General features: G+C 48.3%; 6 protein-coding genes and 3 non-coding genes; 4 read left to right on the plus strand and 5 right to left on the minus strand.

Annotated features, from left to right (window-relative positions):
* The first annotated feature begins 76 nt into the window (after window positions 1–76).
* Window positions 77–3,776, plus strand: CNAG_06636 (hypothetical protein). XM_012194910.1 has 6 exons: window positions 77–142; window positions 200–1,243; window positions 1,300–1,414; window positions 1,462–1,491; window positions 1,539–2,326; window positions 2,392–3,776. The coding sequence occupies exons 3-6, from the start codon at window positions 1,315–1,317 to the stop codon at window positions 3,346–3,348; spliced, it is 1,875 nt and encodes a 624-aa protein (XP_012050300.1). The 5' UTR covers window positions 77–142; window positions 200–1,243; window positions 1,300–1,314; the 3' UTR covers window positions 3,349–3,776.
* On the minus strand, window positions 681–1,442 carry CNAG_12641. Its single transcript, XR_001045947.1, has 2 exons — window positions 1,171–1,442; window positions 681–1,108 (listed from the first exon to the last, which is right to left on the minus strand). It is a non-coding gene; the product is annotated as a hypothetical RNA (non-coding RNA).
* On the minus strand, window positions 3,729–6,270 carry CNAG_06637 (ubiquitin carboxyl-terminal hydrolase 22/27/51). XM_012194911.1 has 9 exons: window positions 5,912–6,270; window positions 5,695–5,857; window positions 5,406–5,642; window positions 5,103–5,350; window positions 4,959–5,052; window positions 4,827–4,910; window positions 4,426–4,775; window positions 4,110–4,371; window positions 3,729–4,045 (listed from the first exon to the last, which is right to left on the minus strand). Exons 1-9 carry the CDS (start codon window positions 6,137–6,139, stop codon window positions 3,900–3,902), a joined length of 1,812 nt encoding a protein of 603 aa, XP_012050301.1. The 5' UTR covers window positions 6,140–6,270; the 3' UTR covers window positions 3,729–3,899.
* A 333-nt stretch (window positions 6,271–6,603) lies between these two features.
* On the plus strand, window positions 6,604–6,685 carry CNAG_10079. The gene has a single exon. It is a non-coding gene; the product is annotated as a tRNA-Gly (tRNA).
* A 227-nt stretch (window positions 6,686–6,912) lies between these two features.
* CNAG_06638 (malate dehydrogenase (oxaloacetate-decarboxylating)) lies at window positions 6,913–10,230 on the minus strand. XM_012195357.1 has 13 exons: window positions 9,899–10,230; window positions 9,562–9,687; window positions 9,397–9,410; window positions 9,279–9,304; window positions 9,200–9,208; window positions 9,015–9,128; window positions 8,843–8,963; window positions 8,731–8,792; window positions 8,165–8,679; window positions 7,734–8,109; window positions 7,611–7,680; window positions 7,472–7,558; window positions 6,913–7,418 (listed from the first exon to the last, which is right to left on the minus strand). Exons 1-13 carry the CDS (start codon window positions 9,910–9,912, stop codon window positions 7,063–7,065), a joined length of 1,890 nt encoding a protein of 629 aa, XP_012050747.1. The 5' UTR covers window positions 9,913–10,230; the 3' UTR covers window positions 6,913–7,062.
* A 121-nt stretch (window positions 10,231–10,351) lies between these two features.
* On the minus strand, window positions 10,352–15,890 carry CNAG_06639 (E3 ubiquitin-protein ligase MARCH6). XM_012195358.1 has 12 exons: window positions 15,768–15,890; window positions 15,609–15,705; window positions 15,481–15,554; window positions 15,256–15,439; window positions 13,431–15,198; window positions 12,472–13,380; window positions 12,304–12,419; window positions 11,625–12,249; window positions 11,288–11,562; window positions 11,144–11,234; window positions 10,923–11,088; window positions 10,352–10,857 (listed from the first exon to the last, which is right to left on the minus strand). Exons 1-12 carry the CDS (start codon window positions 15,805–15,807, stop codon window positions 10,586–10,588), a joined length of 4,617 nt encoding a protein of 1,538 aa, XP_012050748.1. The 5' UTR covers window positions 15,808–15,890; the 3' UTR covers window positions 10,352–10,585.
* CNAG_12642 lies at window positions 10,427–12,512 on the plus strand. XR_001045948.1 has 4 exons: window positions 10,427–10,874; window positions 10,962–11,100; window positions 11,162–11,962; window positions 12,016–12,512. It is a non-coding gene; the product is annotated as a hypothetical RNA (non-coding RNA).
* Window positions 15,891–16,047: 157 nt separating the features above from the next.
* CNAG_06640 (cathepsin A (carboxypeptidase C)) lies at window positions 16,048–18,341 on the plus strand. XM_012195359.1 has 9 exons: window positions 16,048–16,432; window positions 16,489–16,806; window positions 16,856–16,959; window positions 17,008–17,085; window positions 17,138–17,265; window positions 17,317–17,497; window positions 17,556–17,737; window positions 17,790–17,890; window positions 17,947–18,341. Exons 1-9 carry the CDS (start codon window positions 16,186–16,188, stop codon window positions 18,225–18,227), a joined length of 1,620 nt encoding a protein of 539 aa, XP_012050749.1. The 5' UTR covers window positions 16,048–16,185; the 3' UTR covers window positions 18,228–18,341.
* Window positions 18,276–20,346, minus strand: CNAG_06641 (DNA-directed RNA polymerase III subunit RPC6). XM_012195360.1 has 5 exons: window positions 20,209–20,346; window positions 20,070–20,156; window positions 19,922–20,001; window positions 19,668–19,854; window positions 18,276–19,610 (listed from the first exon to the last, which is right to left on the minus strand). Exons 1-5 carry the CDS (start codon window positions 20,269–20,271, stop codon window positions 18,342–18,344), a joined length of 1,686 nt encoding a protein of 561 aa, XP_012050750.1. The 5' UTR covers window positions 20,272–20,346; the 3' UTR covers window positions 18,276–18,341.
* Window positions 20,347–20,525: the final 179 nt, after the last annotated feature.

Consider the following 20,525-nt stretch of genomic DNA (forward strand, 5'->3'; position numbering starts at 1 on the left):
AAATGATGGGCTCAGAAGTTAGAAGGTTGAGATACAGGTCTTCGCTTTACGCTCACTTTCAGACGCCGGACCATCAGTCACCTGTCGAGCACCTCTTCTTTGGAATCACAGCCTTGTTGCCTCAAAAACCGTACAGTAACCGGTGAGACATCAATCATCATCGCAAGGCGCAGAAACTAATGAAAAAAGTTCCTATCAGAGACTTAGTATCGTACCTAGGTATTGAGTTGGAAACAGCAGTTGAAAAGAATAAAAAGAAGTCTAACATCATAGGGTTGATAATGAAGTAAGGGGGAAAGGAATGGCGGTCGGTAAATCGGAACTAAGGTTCGATAAATTAGCGAACGGTATTCGGTAGTCGACCTCAATGGGCGGATATACGGCCATGTGTGGGTGGTAAGCCCGATATGAACGGTGATTTCGTGAGATGATAGACGTCTGTGTGTTGGCGGTCGAAATTTTAGCATTTTTTGGGTGAGTCCTTTGATGTTTTCGCTGTGGAAGCTGGAAGAAAAGGCAATGCGGATGGGGGACGTGACCGAAAAAGGCAGGAGAGGAGAGTGGGGTGTTACAGGTCGTCGTGAACCAACCGATTTTCTTTGAATGACAGCATGTCAGCTCTGGTAAGGCCAAAGACAACAATAGTTGTATTTGTGACATGAGATGACCAAGAGGATGGAGGGAATTATCATCACAGGCAAAAGGGCGTAACCTCGCTGATGGCTAATGTCTAAATTATGATGCTGATTGACTCTTGACTTTTTCGACTATCATGTGAAGCTATCTAGCTAGCGGCAGGTCCCATCGAACATGGAAATCATGATCGGTCATCAACATCAAGAACGACTCAGTTGTGTCAACACGTTTACCACTATTATGCTGGAGCAAAACTCGCCGAGACAAGGCGAAATGAAAGGGCCGCACCCCAAGCAGGTCAAAGCTCATCCAGTGTCCGAAGCTCCAGCAGCTGGCAGTAGCCAGATTCAACATCCTTTCCGGTAGTCATGGTAGGGCTTATTAGTGCCAGGGTATTAATTGATGGCGAGATTTGTGCCCCTCCTTTCGGGAACATTAACACGTTTTGTGATGTGGTAAGTGATGGACTAGGCTATGGGAGGAAGGGCAGAATCAATACATCAATGCGTATAAGAAGATCTAAGAAGATCTCACCTTTCTCCCTTTGCAGTCTTGTCTCATTTCTGAATAGACTACTCCTTATTAGGTGCACATTGCCGGTCTTGGAGTGAGTCTAGCCCCTTTTTACAAACCACCAGTCACGTCCTGAACCTCTTGCCACAGTTCACTCGTCTCGTCATGTCTGCTCTTCGTACGTGCACACGACACCGTCCCAGTGCCAACACCCGGCCTCGTCCGCCCCTTATCCATACAAGCCAGGCGGCTGAGCCAGTTACCGGTGAGTACCTCACGCTAATAGTAGAGCGGTGCTAACGCAGTAATTAGATGACGAGAGAAAAGACAAGAGTATAGAGTGTGAGTTTCCTCTCTAGCGTGCTTGGCCCGCGACTGATTTTACCCAGCCAACCCTTCAAGGCCGCCCACCCCAGCTCCAACCAACTCCAAGGCGTCCAACCCTCTTCCGGACCTTTCTCGCGTGGCAACCGCCGCTTATACAGCTTCTATCCTTGCCCGTCCACCTCCTCCTACTATCTACGGTCGACCTGGTACTCGTCCATTCTCTCTCGATCCGTTACCGTTCACCGATGAAGACATTCCGTTGCCCAAACCGTACAATTCCAATTACCCGCATCCAATTACCGCATACGCTTCTCCTGGGGTCAATCCTGAGACCGTCAAGAGATCAGGCTATAACAAGGTGCTGCAGGATATCGTCAAGGAGGATATAAAGAGCGCTCTCGGAGATATCCTTTACGATGCTGGCTTCAGAGATTTGTCCAATTCAGTCTATTTGCTCTTTTCTTACGAAAGCATGGGGCAAGGAAATGGGATTCCAGAAAGTCTCTGGAGCAAGTTTGAGAATGTTAACAATATGAGGTTGCCAACCGCCGCGGCTGTCACTGCTTCGGTCGCTACTCAGGTCGAAGACATCCCTCCCAGATTTGCTCAGTCCCAGATCAACTCAACCTGCAGTAGCGACTTTACCTATCGCACTATGGAAAACAACCAAGCGATGGGGTGCACTCTCAGACCATTGTCCCGCGAGTCAATTTTGTCACCGTCTTACAGCCTTGTTCAGGCGCAGACACACACGCAGCCGAGAGGCAGGGAAGAAATGGACGCTTGGAAGACTGAAATATGCGTGGCTTGGGAGGCTACCGGATGTTGCAGATATGGACCTAACTGCCAGGCAAGTAACTTTCCTCTCTCATAACTCGCATGCCAGCTGACTAAGTCACGGACTTATTTACACAGTTTGCACATGGCATTGAAGAACTCAAGCTTACTCGACAGTCACTCATCATACGTGGTCTTGCCTCCCAATCTCCTCCTACACCTTCTGATATTCTCTCTCCTACTTCTTCGCATCGTTCATCCGTCTCCCGATACCCCGTCACTCCCAGGTCTGTTGAGACTCAGATTTATCATCCTGCAATCACCTCAGGGTGCCCTTATAATATCAAGGCTAGTGATAGGAGAATGTCAGCGCCACATTCGCAGCTGAGTATAGTGGCAGAAGATGGGCTCCAATTTAACACGTCTAATTCGGATTTGAATTTGGGATTCAGACGCCTTTCAGATGTGTCATCTGGCCTTCCTTTCGCCAGCAGTCAAAACCTCCGTGTACCGTCCTCACGACCTCGTTTTGACCCTCTTCCTTCCAAATTCATTCCTTCATCTGATGAGGAATATAAAGACTACCTATTCCCTTTTTCCAAACCCACATCCCTTTCCTCTGACCCTGCTTTCGAATCTATTACATCATTCAATATTGATCGGCTCTCAGCTCAAGAGAAACAAAGACGACTTGTCTCCCAACCAAGTAACTTGACATTATACACTTCGTCGTCATCTTCAAATGAATCTGTCGGTGGTGGATCGAGATTATCCATGTTCTCGGCCTTTGAAGACGGATTGGGTGAAAGTCTGGTCACCCCGATCGAAGTCGGATGGGGAAACGATTACCTAGACTCCACCTGTGGCCCATCAAGTTCTAAAACAGGGCTCGACATCCGCTCAAGTAATAGCGGGATTGGGGCTGAGATCGGTTTCGGAACTATTGGGATGAGAAAAGGTGGGCTGGTCAAGTCGGGAAGTACAGGCAATGTGGGCATGATGGGGTTGCCAGCTCATAAGAGCCTGTCCAATATGATGGGGTCGAAGGTGTCAACTACTTACGAATTTTCGAGTGGCAATTCCATCTGGCGTTGACCTTCCTCTGCTATTTCCTCAGCTTCACGAAAAGAATCACTTGTACTTTCAAAAACAATCTGTGTCAAGTCCTACCTGTGATCCTTCTTCCATATTTCGAGCTTTTGTTTATTTTGGGATTTTGTATATCTGCGCTGAGTTGTCGGTCGTTTTCCTCCTCAAAAAATAGGCGCTTTAGTAAAAGTGCAGTAATGCTGTAGCTCAATCCAACTGACTGGTTTTGACCCGATGTTATTGGTAGGCAAAAACAGTGGTTGTGTCTAATAGCTTTTATGTTCATGTCGGATGTATTAGATACTAGCTAGCGCCTTGGTCTTATTTTATTTATACACGCTCATACTTGCTTTTCTTCTTCTCTTAGTCCGTCTATACCTGCTACCGATGCTTTGAGGAAAAATCCAACATGCATGTCTTATGATACGTTTTTGAGGAAAAAAAAGAAAGTCTACAGTTGAGATATGGTACCAACAGAAGATTGAGCTAGTCAGGATAATGAATGAGAGTGAAAAGATTGTCATGTTGATTCTAGGTGTATGTAGACGCCAAAACTGTTATGCACCGTTGGTACCAGTGCTGCCGCCAGTGCTGCCACCAGTCAACAACCTTGACATCGGCTGGGCATAGGCTATGGACCGTTTGACGTAAAACAACATGTACGCCCTCTGCGCCAATACAGCAGAGAGAGATGTAGGAGTAACTGCCATTCGCAGAAACATTATCAGCAACGAATATCAACGACTTAGTGCCGTCCTTGGGCTCACCCTTATCATCATCACAATGCCACCACCCCTCTCCATCCCTCACATCCGCCCAATAATGCCCATTATCCAGCTTGCCCTCATGAGTGACAACTGCGAACAGATCGTATATGTACAGCGAGTCTGGTAATTCTTTCTCCTTTCTGTCCGTGCCACTTTTAGAAGATGAAGAAGACTCTACATAAGGACGCATGTCGAGGGTGGATGGAAATCGGACATGGGATTCGATCTTGACGGATGTAGTGGCGGATGAATGGGCAAAACGCTAAAGGCCATACTTCAGTATTGCCCTAAATGTAGTCTAGTGAAAGAATCGTACCTTGAGTTGGAATGACAACACTGGAGCAAGCTTTTTCACTCCCAATTTTCTCATGGCCACTACGCCCACGCCGCCCCCACATCCAGAACATTCATATCCTTTCCCTCCAGGATCTCCAACACGCTCTGGCGCACAAAACTTGCGTAGCATGCCCGCTAATGTTAGTTGATCGGCTTGCCCATTGGTGGACGGGCCAAAAGCCGATGAGTCGGAGGATGAGGATGCTGATGAAGGAACAGAAGGAGGTGGGAAGTCGAGTTGGATGTCGAGAATTGGATCGACAGTGTTGGAGGTTTTGGAGCATTTAGAGCAGGTAACGGAAGATTGGAGGGAGCCCGCAAAGGTTTGATCTTTGGGTAAGGGTCAGTATAATTAATTGTATGAAGATATTGCTTATTTACGGGCAATGCAGTTACAGCTGGATAGCTGACCCTTGGCATGGGCATGGATTTGGTCCAACGCAGCGAGGAAGAAAGAATGGGCATCTGTATAGAGTCAGTTGTAGTATCGCATGGCAAAACCTGACAATTTACCTTGCTGACCGTAACCTTCGAGCTCTGTGCTCGCGTGCCACATGGCGTAAAGCATTGTGATAGGTCCAAAAGGCGACTTGTCCTCGTTATAGAACTGAGCCAGAATTAACATCTACTCGTGCGAAAATGAACGGCACTCGTTACCTCTTCAAAAGCCTTATCCATTTCGCAGCACATGCATCCCCTCTCTCTATCACTTCCCACTGCACCTGGCCTGTTCTCTACGCCTAAGAACGGCTTCCCGACCAAAAGGCCTTTGCCACCGTTCGTGCACACATGTCGATTGTGTTTGTCTGAGAGAAAGTATGCTTTGAGAAGCGGATTATGGACAAGTGCTTGAAGAACGGCCGAGAGGAAACATGTTTGAGATAGGTTAAGAAGGGGCCGCAGACCTAGACAGGCATAAGCTTTTGCCTGATCCCATAAACGATGAGAAATTTAACTCACCACGACAACTTGTCCTCACCACCTCTCTCTCATTGAGCGCCGCAATATTATTCGGGTTCCACGATTTCCATTCGCCTCTCCCCCGTCCCTTACCACCAACCAACCCTGGTTCGCGTGAATGATCGTTTGACTCTTCAACCCGGATCCGAGTAATAAGGTAAAGTGACTCGAAAGTATCAGGATAAGTTGTGTCCCCACAAGCTTCACAAAATATGGTACCGGTAGAGGGATCAACAGCTATCATTATGTTATCCTCAGGATACGCTACAGATGAGTAGTTGAGACGTACCAAAAGCACATTTCCTTCCGCTGCTCTTCCAATGTCTCTTCATACAATCTTTCTCATTAACTCCTTTGCCCAGAAGCGGCATACAGCCAATGTATGGACAAGTAAGGCACGCCCATGGCCTGGAAAGAGGAGTTTTGCAAGTATAACAGCCCGGAGACGTGGTCTACGAAATTATAAGTCAATTGTCCGGAAAAAGACATACCCAGCTCAAACGTACCTTACGTCGCTTAACACCTTGCGGTAAAGCTCCCCATTTGACAACGTCCACAAATCTTTTCTCAATCTCAGCTCCTTTGGACCCCGGTGGAAACCCTAGAGTGTTTCCATTGGCCCCTGATGCGCCAGGCTTTCTTGAAGAAGCACTCGGTGTGCTGAGAAGAGCGGACAAATGAGGGCATATAGATGTGTCAGTTCTGTCAAATATGCGGGATGGAGGGGTCGCCATCGCGCCAGGTGGGCTTTATATCCCCTCTTGCTGTATAACCAAGCTGCGACTGTTACTGAGAGTAGCCACGGATCCAGGTTATGAGCAGCAGGCTCGAAATTAGAGATTACACAAAAGAAGAACTGGTTCGGATTCTTTCAACAGCATAACAACCGACAACTACCGCCTGGGTGATGTCATCACTTTTTATGTACCTTATCCGGTTCACAAAGCGAACTTCGTTGGAGACTTGATACACCCTCACATCAGTTTGCACAAAATAGGGACTGAAGTCAATGAATGCTGCAGAACCTCAGCTTTCGATTGATACTAAGTTATAACACAGGCCGAAATGATTGACTTTGTTTGCAACAAAATCAGCCAAAACACAGTAATTCGCTGAGCCGAGATCACAGATGAGGCGCATTGATCAGCTGAAAAGTGTTGTTGTAGTCAAAGAAAAAAAGGCAGCAGTACATGAATTAACACCGTTGGTGAAACGGTATCATGCATCGTTGCCATTAGGTAATTTTCGATGCGGCAAGGGTTCGACTCCCTTACGGTGTAATTTTTTTATTTTATTTTTTTTGTCTTTTTCATTTTATTATCGCTTTTCTGCGTGTCGCGCGCCAGCCCCGAGATTGATGAAAAGAAAGGAAATGCCACTCAAGGACAGAATGTCATGCTCCATATGTTATTCGTGTTGTGCCTTGAGGCAGATATGCAGCTCTTATCAATACCTTCTCCACTTCTGATTGTGCGAGTACTAAGGTAACAGTGTTTGAATGATATGATGTTTGTAGCTAAATCAAAATGCATGTTCTGTATTTGGATAATCTATTGGGACCACGCATGCAGCGGCAGATCATTCTATATACCTAGTCTACTTAACGAATCAGAGAACCTAAAAAAGAGAAGAAAACCCGTGTTCACCTAAGACCTGTTTAGTCGACCAACTCGAGGGGTCGGTAGACGGCATCCCACATTCTGCTCCTAATGTACTCTTCCAAAGACACATCACCCTTACCCTTTACATACTTGATAGTGTTTTCGTCATACGCATTTCCATCTTCAACAGCCTGCCTGACAACTGCAGCAGCTACGTCAACGGAGACCTTTCGGACATCAGCCAAGTCCGGAAGAAGGGAAGCCTCAGGGTTGGAGAGGGCCGGGGAGAGGGAGGCGAGAGAGTTGACACCGGCCATAAGCATAGAGTTTGAGATTGTCTTGGATCGGGCGAGAATGGCACCAAGGCCGAGGGCAGGGTAGATAAGGGCGTTATTGGTTTGGGCAACGATGTCTAGTGCAAAGATTAGTATACTTTTTAAGGAAGGCGGGTAAGAAAAGACGCACATTCTTGGCCGTTGCCGAGCTGGACAGGAGGGAAGGGAGAGCCAGTGGCGACGAGAGCACGATTCTCAGTCCAAGCGAGAGCATCGGCTGTCCGAAAATATCAGCCGCTATTCTGTCTTGACTATTAAGAGCTACTCACCAGGGTCAACCTCGCATAAAGCGGTAGGGTTAGACATAGGGAAGATGATAGGTCTTTCAACGTGCTTGCCCTATTCGACTTGTCAGCTAATGCCTTGACTATGGCAAAACAAAAGACACATACCATCTCTCGCACAAGCTCCTCAGAGAACGCCCTAGTGTGGGTAGAAGTGCCGATCAACACGGTGGGCTTCACGTTCTTAATAACGTCCATCAACCAAATGCCGTTCTTGTCCTCATCCTCTTTATTCCAGTGCTCTACCTCGGCGTCAGGCCTGGCATAAGGCATCTGAGAGTGCCTCAAACCGTTGCCCATGCTCTCAACCAACAAGCCATTTCGATCAACACACCAGAATCGTCGAGCAGCCTCGTCCTTATTGAGACCCTCGAGGATCATGAGACCGTCCTTGATCTGGTCGGCAATACCCATACCGGCGGAACCGGCACCGTAGATGACGATACGTTGGTCAGAGAGTCGGCTGCCGACAACTTTGATGGCGCTATAAATTAACATCAGCGTATGATCGATATTAAACAAAAATAAAAGCGACTCACGAAAGCAAAGCAGCAAGGGCGACAGCACCGGTACCTTGAATGTCATCGTTGAACATGGGGATGTTTTTGTATTTCTCCATTAACCTGTAAGCGTTCGCCATACCAAAGTCCTCAAAGTGGATGATAGCATTAGGGAAAAGCTCTCGGCAGTTGGAGATAAAACGATCGATGAACTGGTCGTAGTTCTTACCCCTTATTCGGGTTCGCTTCCAGCCCATGTATAGGGGATCGGAGAAGAGGGCATGGTTATCGGTACCACAATCGAGGACGACGGGGAGGATACGGTTAGGGTTGATACCGGCACCAAGGGTGTAAAGCGCGGCCTTGGAAGTGGAGATGGTAATACCACCGACTCCTTGATCTCCGATACCGAGGATAGCCTCAGCGTCGGTTACGACGACTAAGTCGATAGCGTCATCCGGCTTATTCGAGTCGTAAGCGACGTCGGCAGTACGATTAACATCGGAAAGATGGCCCTCAAGCTGAGCTCGCATGCCATCTTGATTAGGAAAGGACTATTTGACATGTCAGTATGGCATTCATGGTCGGGTCAAAAAAATGTTTACAATATAGCAGCCAACAGGCCTTCTGAAAAGAGAGGAGTAACCAGCGACGGCCTCGGCAGCACCTATCGGTCTGGTCAGTTTTATCATAAACCATGTGAAAGCTGATACATACCAGGAGTGTAAAGGACACCCAAAAGCTCTTTAAGGCGATCTTGCATAAGCTTGTAGAAGAGGACCTGATTTTGGTCACGGAGAGAAGCGAGAAAAGCGTGTTTGAGGATGACAGAGGGTTGCTAAACAGAGTCGTCAGCCTGGCAAACTGAGTCAAAACGGATTTCGCTAACTTTGCAGAGCTGGTTGTAAGCTCTCAAACATTGCTTCTCCAAAGAGTGGACATCGTAAGGCAAGAAACCTTCAAGGCCAAAAATCTGTCGTTCTTCTCGCGTAAAACCAGCACCCTGATGGTTATTTATGGTCAGAAGGGTCCTTTGGCGCGTTATCGGTCCGTAAAGTTTAGATATTTGCTCACCTTGTTGAGCTGCAAGTTGCTCAAATGTCAGCTATGCATATAACCTAGTGGTATGACGAAAAAGCAGTGCAAGACTTACACGAGGAGTGTTCAGCAAAGCGGAACCTGAGTAACTCGTTGTCAGTATATAATTTCACCCTCACAGCCGCATATTGCTTAGAAGAATGATGATATGGGTTTTTAGGCTTAAAGCTCACCTCGAAGATTTGTCCTACAGGCAGCATGCAATCATTAGCACAAATTCCAAGATCCCTCCACCCGTCGGCCGACCAGCACACGACCAGGCCGCAGTGCCTAGCACCTTTCCCATTACACCACAAACCAAGTCTATAGACCTCCAAGCTTTTAGATACGATACTCACCGTATAGGGATTAAGTTCTTATCATCAGCAGTGATAGTACGATTGGCAACATTTCTCCTGCAAGCGACAGTCGATCGGCGGAGCGCAATACGGGCAGTGGCCGCGCGAGTAAGAGCAGATGTGGAGCTGTAACACATTGTCAGCAATATTCCGGCTATGGTTGTGGGTTGTATAGAAGATGCGTTGAACAATAAGATATGGCACTCGCATGCAGTTTGCTTGACGACACCTGCCACCTGCACTGTGCGCTGGTGTCACCAAGTGGAGGTTTGTCCGACCGCCTTTCGTGCACTGCCGATCACGAGTCCGGGTTGAGAGCCACTGCTGCTGTACTCACCTGCCTGGATACATGGCTACGTTTCTTTGGGAGATAGGATGTTTTAAAGAAGAAGAAAAAGCGATCAGTTGTCGGGACTTGTCGCCTGCTCCCACGAAAAAGAACTGATAGAGGGGATGTACGCGTTTTTCGAATCTTGAAGTGACGTTTGACCTTTTGAATAATTGTTTTCGAATCTCAAAATCGCTTTTTCGAACGGCCCTCCACTTCTATCAGCGCGACTGATCAGCCCAGTTCCTTTCGAAAGGGGCTAATTTGTCGGTCATCTCCGGCTACAGGTCGCACATAACTTTGTTTGCTAAATGAGCAAAAGAACACCTGAGGAAGTGTAAAACGATTACAGCCGCCCTACATGATGCTATTTATGCATCCCAAGGCTCTCTTTGAGGAGTTTGACATGGCATCTCGTCAGTCTCGGTGGCCCAATTGGCACCGTCGATCGCAATTTCTGGCCCACAAACCAAAATACATCCTCAGGGTCTTCCCAAATCTCATGACCAGGCACATTACGCATTTAACCGACCTGAAGGGACCTATTCCATTTCTGTCCTTCGGCGGACAAGGCGCTCTTTTTACTATTGTCTCTGTGATACGCACCGTCCACAGACAGCAAATGGCTCTATGGACAGTGATACATAGAATGACAGAATCTACTCTTACACTTCAACATCCATATGCAAAAGCCCCTTACATATCCTCCCAATCATCGTCACCTTCACCATTTACCGCAACTTTCTCGGCATTGCCACCTATCGATCCAGGGCCGGCACCACCCGACCCTAACTTTCCACTCTGCCCACCATCATTTGCCGGCGGCACATAATTCTCAACTCGTTCCTCCACCACATATTCTGCTTCAATAACTTTTTGTCTGATGACAGAAGCTTCAGATTCCAAGTACCGAGATGTAGTATAGGCAATAGAGAGAACGAGCATGAGCGGAATCACGACGGATCGGACTAAGATGGAACTGTCAGTATGTCGTCCCGTTCTTTTCCGGCCGAGTAAGAAAGAACAAACTCACATAAGATCGCATTGTTTTCCTCCTGATTGGCGCTTTCAGGCAGCAGCTCGACCAATGTTGTTCCGACGACGTGCGGAGCAACTAGGAGAATCACGCTTGGAATGAGAACAAGACGTGCGAGTCGGGTAGTAGATTTGAAGTCCTTGGCTGCCGGCTCTCGGAAACGCTACCAGTAAGCGTCAGCTTGACGGCATTTTACGACGATTGTCGGAGGAACTAACCTCGCAAACGTTATGAAGGCCTGTACGGCGTGCTCGAGGTAACAAACCTACAACACCAACGATGACTGAACAGAATGCAGTGCCCATAGCCCTACAATTTCATCATCAGCTCGATTCTTTCACAATCAGGGTAGTGGAATTTACCAAGCGTCCCAAACATGGATAACTCTCCCCACATTGTTCCTGCTCGACCAAAGACCACCCAGATAGACATCAATAACCATTCCAACCAAAGCGGGGACAATCGCGTAGAAGGTGATAACACCGTATATTCCGGCAACCCATCGAAGAACGCCGCGCTTGACTCGCTTGGAAAAGACGGATGCACGAAGACGTTCGGCACGGTTGAGGTTGGTAATGTACTTGCGTGCGCGGCGACCGAGGGTAAGGGAAAAATAGAGGATGTATGCTCCCGCAAACTGTTACAACTTTGCTCAGTATCTCAAATCTCTTAATGCGAAGTAGATTCAATGCGACTTACCCAACTGTATCCATCATGCACGTCCATTCCCAACGTTTTCCACATCATACGGCCTACGGCCAAGGGCATGAAAGCAGCCAAAGCAATCACGATTGACATGCTTGCCAATGCACTAGCAACAAACATATGTATCCTGGTTCTCCAATACTTGGGCAGCCAGACAACTGTATAGTCACTTGTCGGCAATCTTCCAGCTTCCCGGGCAATCTTGTCCTGTTTGAGAAGACGAAGCTTATCTGCGCGGTTGTAAGGAATACCAGACCCATCAAGAGGGACAAAGACGCCGCCCTCCTTACGTCGCTGTTCAATGGGCATGAGTACCACAGAATCACTGGCAGGTACGCGAGCGTCTGTTGCTTCAGTCCTATATTTACCAAACAGCTTTTGGCAGATCCAATCGCAGATGGGCCATAGGGCATTTTCAAGCTTGGTGGGAGCTTCAGAACGTTCGTTCTCGTTGGGAACGGGTGCAACGAGGTTGGTAAGACGATAACGGGTGGTAACAGCTCGCCACCATTGGGTGAACAATCGGCGAGCACGGGACTGAGGGCGGACGAGGTCGATAGTAGGCGGGATGGCGAGATGAAGGAAGAGGAGGTCAAAAGGGACCGATGTGATCGGACCGCTGTACAGAAGGATTAGCTTCTGTTCTGTTTTAAAAGTAGACAGTAGAGCATACAACGTCGGCTCCACCTTCAGGGGTAAAAAACCTCCAGGGACATAAGCCAATCCCCAAGAAACTACACCAAAGAGACTGAACACCACCGCACTGTACATGATGACAGATGAACCGAGCTAATTTCTTGTCAGCTTACGTTTGTCGTTTAGAGTCATCTGAATATCTTACCTTTCTGAGTTGATGTAAAGTCGTCTTATCCACGATGTCCTTGACAGGAGAAAAGTTGGGATCTCCGGGATCTCTCACAAAGAACATTGTACCAGGCCGGGTCACCTTCCGCACTTGGCCTAACAGTGTCGAAAACGAAAACATGAACATTGACCCCACCAACCAGTCAATAAATGCGGTTCCGAAAGGTGAGCACATTAGGTTTTCCCATCTAGACAAGATGGTTGCACCGGGGAAAAGAGGAATGAGGCAGAGGTCAATCATGCCACCAACACAAAGGGGGAACGCCACAAGTTCGAGAGTCATGAAAAAGGCAACTTTGACAAAGTTGGAGTGCTGATTTAATGTTTCGGCAAATTCGGTTGCGGTACGGGTGAGACGGGCCTTGCCGGCGATAGCGGTGAGAGTGACGAGGCTAGCGACAAAGGCGTACCCAGTAGCGATACAAGCAGCGCGGCCCGAGAATGAAGTGGAGGTAGCAATATGGTGCTCGAAGGTGAGGATACTGTTGTAGGAGTCGTAACAGAATTGGCCAAAGGTGGCAATGTAGTCACCAGCCTTTTCCAAAATCGGAGAGAGTCGAGAAGCGCTTTCACCGGCGGTGAGGCGACTGAACCCTCTGCTGGTAGACCCAAGTCGATAACCTGCTTCCAGACCCAGCTTCTTCGCGACAATCTTCTCAGCAGCCCTACCAGAAGCCATCAGTGGCAACACGACGACGTCTTTGACAATTTCTAGCACAATGTCGACAACAGGATCGGTCACTTTTCTGATAATAATAAGGATTTTCGAGGAGACACCGAGAGCGGTGCGGATAAAGTCGAAAGAAAGGAAGAGCTTGCCGATAAGCATGGGAACACCGAGAATAAGGATAATACCGAAACCCATTATAAAAAGTGCAAAGATGAGCTGCATCCAGTCTGTCAGCTTATCTTAGTCAACTCAAATGAAAAACTTACATTCTGAAAAAGACCATGAATAGGACCGACAAGTCCGACAACTTCCAAAACACCATTCCAATCATCCGGGTCCCATTGGTCTTCTTCTTCCTCTACGAATTCGACATTGGCTCCAATTTCCGCAGGGCGGAGGCCAAGTTCCTCAGGCTGTACAAGTCGAATTCCGCCTTCAGGCACATTGGCGAAGGCAGGGGGAAGGTCGTTGAAGCCTGCAAGGTTAAAGTTTCTGAGACCGTTGATATTTTGTTGATCATGCACGGGGGCAAGCGCGGCCCCATCGGCGACGGGTAGCTGCAAATTATTAAAGTCAAAGTTGAAAGGGTTTGGCCGGGCGTCAGGTTCGTCTTCCCATTCACCGTCACCGTCATTGTCACTTTCATCACCATCTTCTTTGTCGGTCTTAGGTTGGGGGCTGTCGTCGTCAGATTCGCGAGGGTCGAAGAGAGGTTTCCAAGGGGCTCCAGTCCTCCCAAATGCTGTTTCCTCCTCTTTATCTTCAACGTCGTCATCAGTGGCAGGAGCCTTTCCCTTTCCGTTTCCCTTGTCTTCAACTTCATCCTCCTTCAATAACTCTGGAGCACTGTATGCCACTCGATCACGTTCTTCCTTCTCTTCATCATCAATAACTGTCGTCCTTCTGCTCCAAGCTGGCCTTGACGGTCCCGCTCGGGCTTGAACTTCGTCGTCATTGTCGTCGGCAGAATCAAGGGTGACTGCAGCTTGTTGTTGTTCTCGCAAGGCATGGAAACGACGGTATTCGGCGAGAGCGTCAAAAGCCATGGATTCCCCTAGCTCGGACGCTTCAGAACTAGCGCCGCCGGATTCCTGTTCATCCGGGCGGTCATTGCCGATCTCTGCCTGTCCCTGCTTTTCTTGGGGAACTTCGACCCAGATTCTGGGAGGGATTCCTTGTTGAGATGGAAGAATGTGAATCTGAGAGCCAGCTTGCAAGTTTTCGAGGTCTTCCTTGGGAATGTCGGCTATAGGCATACCGGGTTTGTGGAAAAGAGGATTGTCGGCCTGGATTTGCGCAGGAGGAACGTCTTGGTTCTGTCCTTCCAATTCAGCCTTTTGTGCCGCATCGGCAGTTGCTTGTAGACTATTCAGAATCTCGTGGAAAGTTCCTCTGTGCTCTGCTGGCAACCCGTTTGCCCATGTTCTTTGCCTCTCCCACCATTCTTCATTCAATTCTTGTCCTGCACCAATCATTAGCCTCTCGGAAGCGTCTTCGCCAACATCATTATCGTCGTCGTTTCCTGCCTCATCACCCAGCGCCTCACCGGGAACGTCGGCTGGGGGAAAGTTACGTCTAGCAGTCCGAAGTGATAACGGAGCTCTGGTTCGAGTAGCTTCCAGAACACGGGAAATGACGTCAGCTTGCCGTCTGGCGACACCGTGGAGAATGAACCATTCGTCTGGATTGGGTTCAGGTTCAATATGCCTGGGTGGCTGTTCGGCCTCTTGCCAGTTATGTTGATGGACCCATTCCCTCAGAAGAACAAGGCCAATGAGAACAGCAGCCATAGAGAGCGAGAGGATTTGGCCACGAAGGACAAATCCTACAGCCGTGTTTTCCTCGCCTTGCAGCCATTTCTGAAACGAAGACCTGACGATGTTATTGGCGTAGAGGAAGGGGCTGGCAATGAAGGAAGGAAAGGAAACAGAACTAGGAGTGTAAGCAGTTGCGTTGGAGGCGACGGCCGATTCAACAATGGTGGCGTTGGTAGTTGAGTCTATTGTTTCTTCGCCAGGTGATGCTTTCAGGCCTCTGTGTGACGGTTAGCAAGCACGAAACACCAAAACACTAAACAGAAAAGCCACTCACATCAGATCCGATAGCAGTGACATGAAGAAAAGAGCACCGATATTCCATGCCGGAAGGATAACGAGCCAGACGATGACGACTAGCCATGCTCTTAGAACCCAGAGGATCTGCCGCCGAAGGAACAAAAGTCCTTGTCGTAAATACACTGTTGTCGGGATCACAGTGGGTAATTCTTTTGGATAAACTGTGGAAGGTCAGATAGTCATTCTGATGTATGCAACTTGCCTTTTGTGAAGGTATATTTGTGACCACATATTTCACAATGCTTTTTCTGAGACTGTGCCACCCATTGCTTCAAACTGCATGGTCCATCAGCTATAGTCTGCATTAAAAAGCAAAACAACGAGACATACCAGTCTGGATGGACAAATCTAACAGATCCGGAACATTTACATGGATATACTAGAGGGTTATCTGGCTCTTCACCCAGTCGACAAACTCGGCAGACATCTAAAAGGATGTTGTTAGCTACGGCGCAGGATTAATTGTACTGAGCTCGAGACCTTACTTACCGCCTTCTTCGTCCCCAAAAATATTTATATCTTCAGCCATTATTTTGGTCTCTATGAAGGAAGGAGGAAGATCGAGGTCCGAAGGGTAAAGTTGTCAATCAGAAAAAAAGGTCGGTCCGTCGCTTTATTGTAAACGGCGAAAGAGCCACCAAGAAAGAGTCATCGTCAAAGGGAAGGCTTGATTAAGTAATCAGTGGACACAAGCCTACGGGGCGGTGACCACCGTCTTTGCCTGTAATGCACGGATAATTTATTTATTACCAAATCAGGGCGATCAATTCAGCGATCCGCCCGATCCGCGAGGAAGGCGGATGCTTCGGAACGAGGGCGAAGAGGTCGTCGTCATAAGAAGCTCTCTTGATCTTATCTCCACATCTTTCGTCCATCTATACGCACCGTATCAGATTCACAACTAGCCATGCGTTTCTCCACCTTGGCGCTCATAGCCACACCGGCGTTGGCATTACCCAACTACCTCCGTCTCAGCAACGGTCCTTCCGACCTTGCAAGTGACCTTGCCACCCATGCTATCTCATCTGCTCAGGCATGGCTTCAGGACGCCGTGTCCAGCACCGAGAGCAGCGTTCAGAACGGATGGAAGGGGGTTCAGGATGGATTGGACCAAGACCTCAAAGTCGAGGCCGTTGATGAGGATGGTATCGAATGTAAGTTGCATCAATGCAACCGGCGCATACGCTCGCAGGCTGACTTGCCACTCTAGACCTTGCTCTCTCTCACCCTGCCTTCCCTCTTCACCGTTTGCGTGTGGTCGAGCCCAAACTTTGCGACCCCTCCGTCAAGCAGCTCTCAGGCTATCTTGATATCTCCGAGACTCGTCACCTTTTCTTCTGGTTTGAAGAGTCTCGCCAGAACCCTGATGAGGACCCGCTCGTTCTTTGGCTCAATGGTGGCCCCGGATGTTCTTCCACAACTGGTCTCCTCTTTGAGCTGGGTGGATGCAACATCAGAGACAAGGGGGAGAACACCACCTTTAACGAGTACTCTTGGAATTCTGTCGCTAACGTCTTGTACTTGGACCGTGCGTACCTATCGTCCGCCCAGCGTAGTCACACATTGACGAAGCGTAGAGCCTATTGGTGTAGGTTATTCTTACGCTGACGAGGGCGAAGTGAACAACTCCCCAGCTGCTGCCGAAGATGTCTATGCTTTCCTCGTCTTGTTTATCTCCAAGGTAGTGTCCATTTTCCCTGACGCTCAATTGAAAGCTAACTTGTTCCAGTTCCGAGAGTACAGCAAACTTGACTTCCATATTGCCGGTGAATCCTATGCCGGTACTTACATTCCCAACATTGCCAGCGTACGCATTTCAAATCTCAATCAGAATAGTTAAAATTAATGTTACATTCTAGGTCATCCACAAGAACAACATCGCACTTAACCTGGTCCCTACTCCTTCCGTCCCCAAGATCAACCTCAAGTCGGTCATGATTGGTAACGGTCTTACCGACCCTTACGCTCAATTCGGCTCCGTCCCTGAGTATGTCATCCTGATTTGATTTTTTAAAGATGTTTGCTGACTGCTCAATAGCTGGGCATGCAACTCCCCTTACGCTCCTTACGACGATCCCTCCCCCGAATGCGATTCACTTCGCAACCGCGCCAATCGCTGCCAAGGTTTGATCAGCGGATGTTATAAGACCAACTCGAGATTCACGTGTGTTCCCGCGGCTCTTTACTGCTGGTCCATGTTCAACGAATTACAGGATCTCGTGCGTAATCGTTCCCAAACCATGATATAACGAGGAATGTGGGCTGACAGGAGAATAGGGTCGTAACATGTACGATGTCCGAAAGACCTGTGACAAGTCTCCCGAGAAGGATGGACCCCTGTGCTACCGCGAAATGGGCTGGATGGAGACTTACTTGAACAAACCCGAGGTGAAGAAGGAGTTGGGTGCTCCAGAGAAAGTCACTTTCCAGAGCTGCAACATGCAGATCAATCAAAACTTGTAAGTCTCCACATGCGGCTGTACGTAAATCTCGAAGCTGATTTAGCAATAGCTTGTTGCACGGTGATGGGATGCACTATGCTGGTGGCCTTCTTCCCGACCTTGTTGAGGATGACATCCGGATTTTGATTTATGCTGGTCAAGCCGACATGCGTAAGTCTTCTTTTCCCACTTCACAAATCAAATGGCTCAACAAATCCATGCACTAGTCGTCAACTACATCGGATGCGCTTCCGTACTTGACAACCTTCAGACAAGCTATCTCGCCTCCTACCTTGCTGCGCCGGTTGTCAACTTCACCAGCTCCGATGGCGAGGTGTCTGGATACACCAAGTCTGCCAGCAAGGACGGCAAGGGCTCGGGCAATGTCGCGTTTGTGGCTTTCCACAATGCGGGACACATGGTACCTCATGACGATCCCGAAGGAGCGTTGAGAATGGTGGGCCGATGGCTGAAGAACGAACCTTTGGCTGCTGCTGAAGACGAGTGATGGTAACTTTGTCGATATTTAGAGGAAGGATAATGTCCTGGTAAGAATGAATAATAAATATATGTGTAGGACAATGCATACAGTAGATCATGATGCCAATTGGGTAAAAAAAAGCTAGTACTCCTCCATAACAACATCCCCATTCCCGTTAACCTCTGCTTCCTTTGTCTTCTCCTTTTCTTTATCATCCTCGTTATCCGCCCATCCAGGCCTCATCTTCCCAAGCGCTGCTTTCTCCCATCCACCAACCGAATCTCCTAACCACTCCCCATAATACTCACACCCTGCCGGATTGACAGGTCCACTCTCTTCGCAAAAATGGAATACGGGACACTTGCCACATGGTGCTTGTGTCTGACCAAGTGGGATGGATATGCGGGAAGTGGCACGGTAGATGATGGCGGTATCTGTCAAATCTGTAAGACCGCCGGACAAGCCTCCAGGAATAATCTGGGCAGGGGTAGAGGTGGAAGCGGAAGCGGTAGCAGCTACAGATGGCCTGAAAGCGATGGCGGAGGTGTCGAGCTGGGAAGAGGCAACGGAAGAAATGGAAGAATCGGAAGCAGAGTCGGAATCGGATTCAGAGGAAGAAGAGGAGGAGGAAGAGATGGAGGAGACGGAAGAGACGGACAAGGATCGAGATCGTTTCTTCTTGCCGTCGTCGTTGATTGAGAGAAGGGCATCATCCGAATCCTCATTGTCCGAGCCGTACGCCTTCTTCTTTTTCTTTCCTCTCTCCTTCTCCTTTCTCTTTCTCTCCTTTTCCTTTTCTTTCCTCCGTCTCTCTCGTTCCTTTTCCTTTTCCTTGCGTTTACGCTCTCTCTCTTTCTCCTTTCGTTCCCGTTCCTTTTCTCTTTCCCTTCGTTTCTTCATCTTTGCCTTTTCTTTGGCCTTCATCTTTGCCTTTTCCCGCTCTTTATCCCGATCTTCATCTTCGCTATCGCTCTCCACCTTCCTACGCTTGCTGCTCCTTGCTGTACTTTCATCGTCAGAATCTTCCTGCAAATGGACACCTCCTACAGGCTTTACAACTTCTACAAGCCCATCAAGCTCCAATGCACGCATACACTCCATGACATTCTTGACAGATAGTGTGGCAGAGGTGACACCAAGCTTGTTGACATATGTCCGAAGAGCCATAGGCGTAAGTAGAGAATGATATTTGCTGGAAGTGTTGAGTGCGTTCGGAACGAGGGATTTGGCTTCTTCGCTACGCTTCTTGTCATCGACATAGGTCGCTGTGCGGACTCGGTTGAGAAGGACAGCGCAAATAGTTTCAACAAGGCCTTGGTCGTACTCCTTGTTATCGTCGAACCACACACCACCTGAAATTTCCTCAGGGAGTTTAAGATGGGCCAAGATATAGTACACTGAAGTCGGAGCCTGTTGAAGTCTAGTGTCAATAATTGTCCAGATGGTCTAAAAGGATATGAAACATACGTTGACAGGTTTGAATTGTTTAATATGCCCTTCACTCTCTAGTGTTTTGAGTACTTTCCGTAACATGGAGATAGGCATAGTATCTGTCCCAATGGTTCTAGTGATTTGCGCACTGGCAATACCTCTATTACCTGCTGAACGGATGATAGAAAGAATTATAGATTGTTCTTGCGTAAGAGTCGCTTTTCTAAGAATCCATAGTCATTAGCGCACTGCTACCTTGATGATTAGCATTAGCAGGTGCCGAAACATACTGTTTGGCCTCTTCAGGCGTCTGGGCATGGTACACCATAGCTTTATCGTCTCCTTTTCCTTTTACCTGGCTCAATAGTCTCTGAATTCCCACAGCCCGACATTAGCTCCCGACCAAATCGAAAAGTTGAGTGCCTCGAGAAAACGTACAAGTTTAAGAAGGGTCGTGACGGAACTCATAACAGCTTTCTTGCTCATAGTGGGGAAGCTCGCCTCTATTTGTGTCAAACTCATATTCTGAATGCCCTTTCGTTAGCTCGCAGTTATTCACTGCGAAAGACAAACGCACTTTGTTTTTGGCCGCAAGGACCTTTTTCCAGACCTGCTGGTCTGCGGTAGACATGGAGCTCATTTTAGCTGCAATATGTCTATGCTACCGCATGCAGGATTAAGGGGTATAGATTATCTAGTAAGACGTGAAAGAGAAGTCACGGATGAAAAGCAAATGCATGGTATGTTTTGACTTGCTGGTCGACCGACACTCGCTGGAGCTGGTGGAAAAGAAATCTTGGAATCAATTACGTAACTGGGGATGTGGGCGGGAAGTTACGAGCGGAGCGATAACGCGATGGATGGATTGGCTGGCGGTACAAGTGATTTCTCCCC

The sequence above is a fragment of the Cryptococcus neoformans genome, chromosome 7, assembly GCF_000149245.1.
Source record: "Cryptococcus neoformans var. grubii H99 chromosome 7, complete sequence".
Taxonomy (NCBI): Eukaryota; Fungi; Basidiomycota; class Tremellomycetes; order Tremellales; family Cryptococcaceae; genus Cryptococcus; species Cryptococcus neoformans.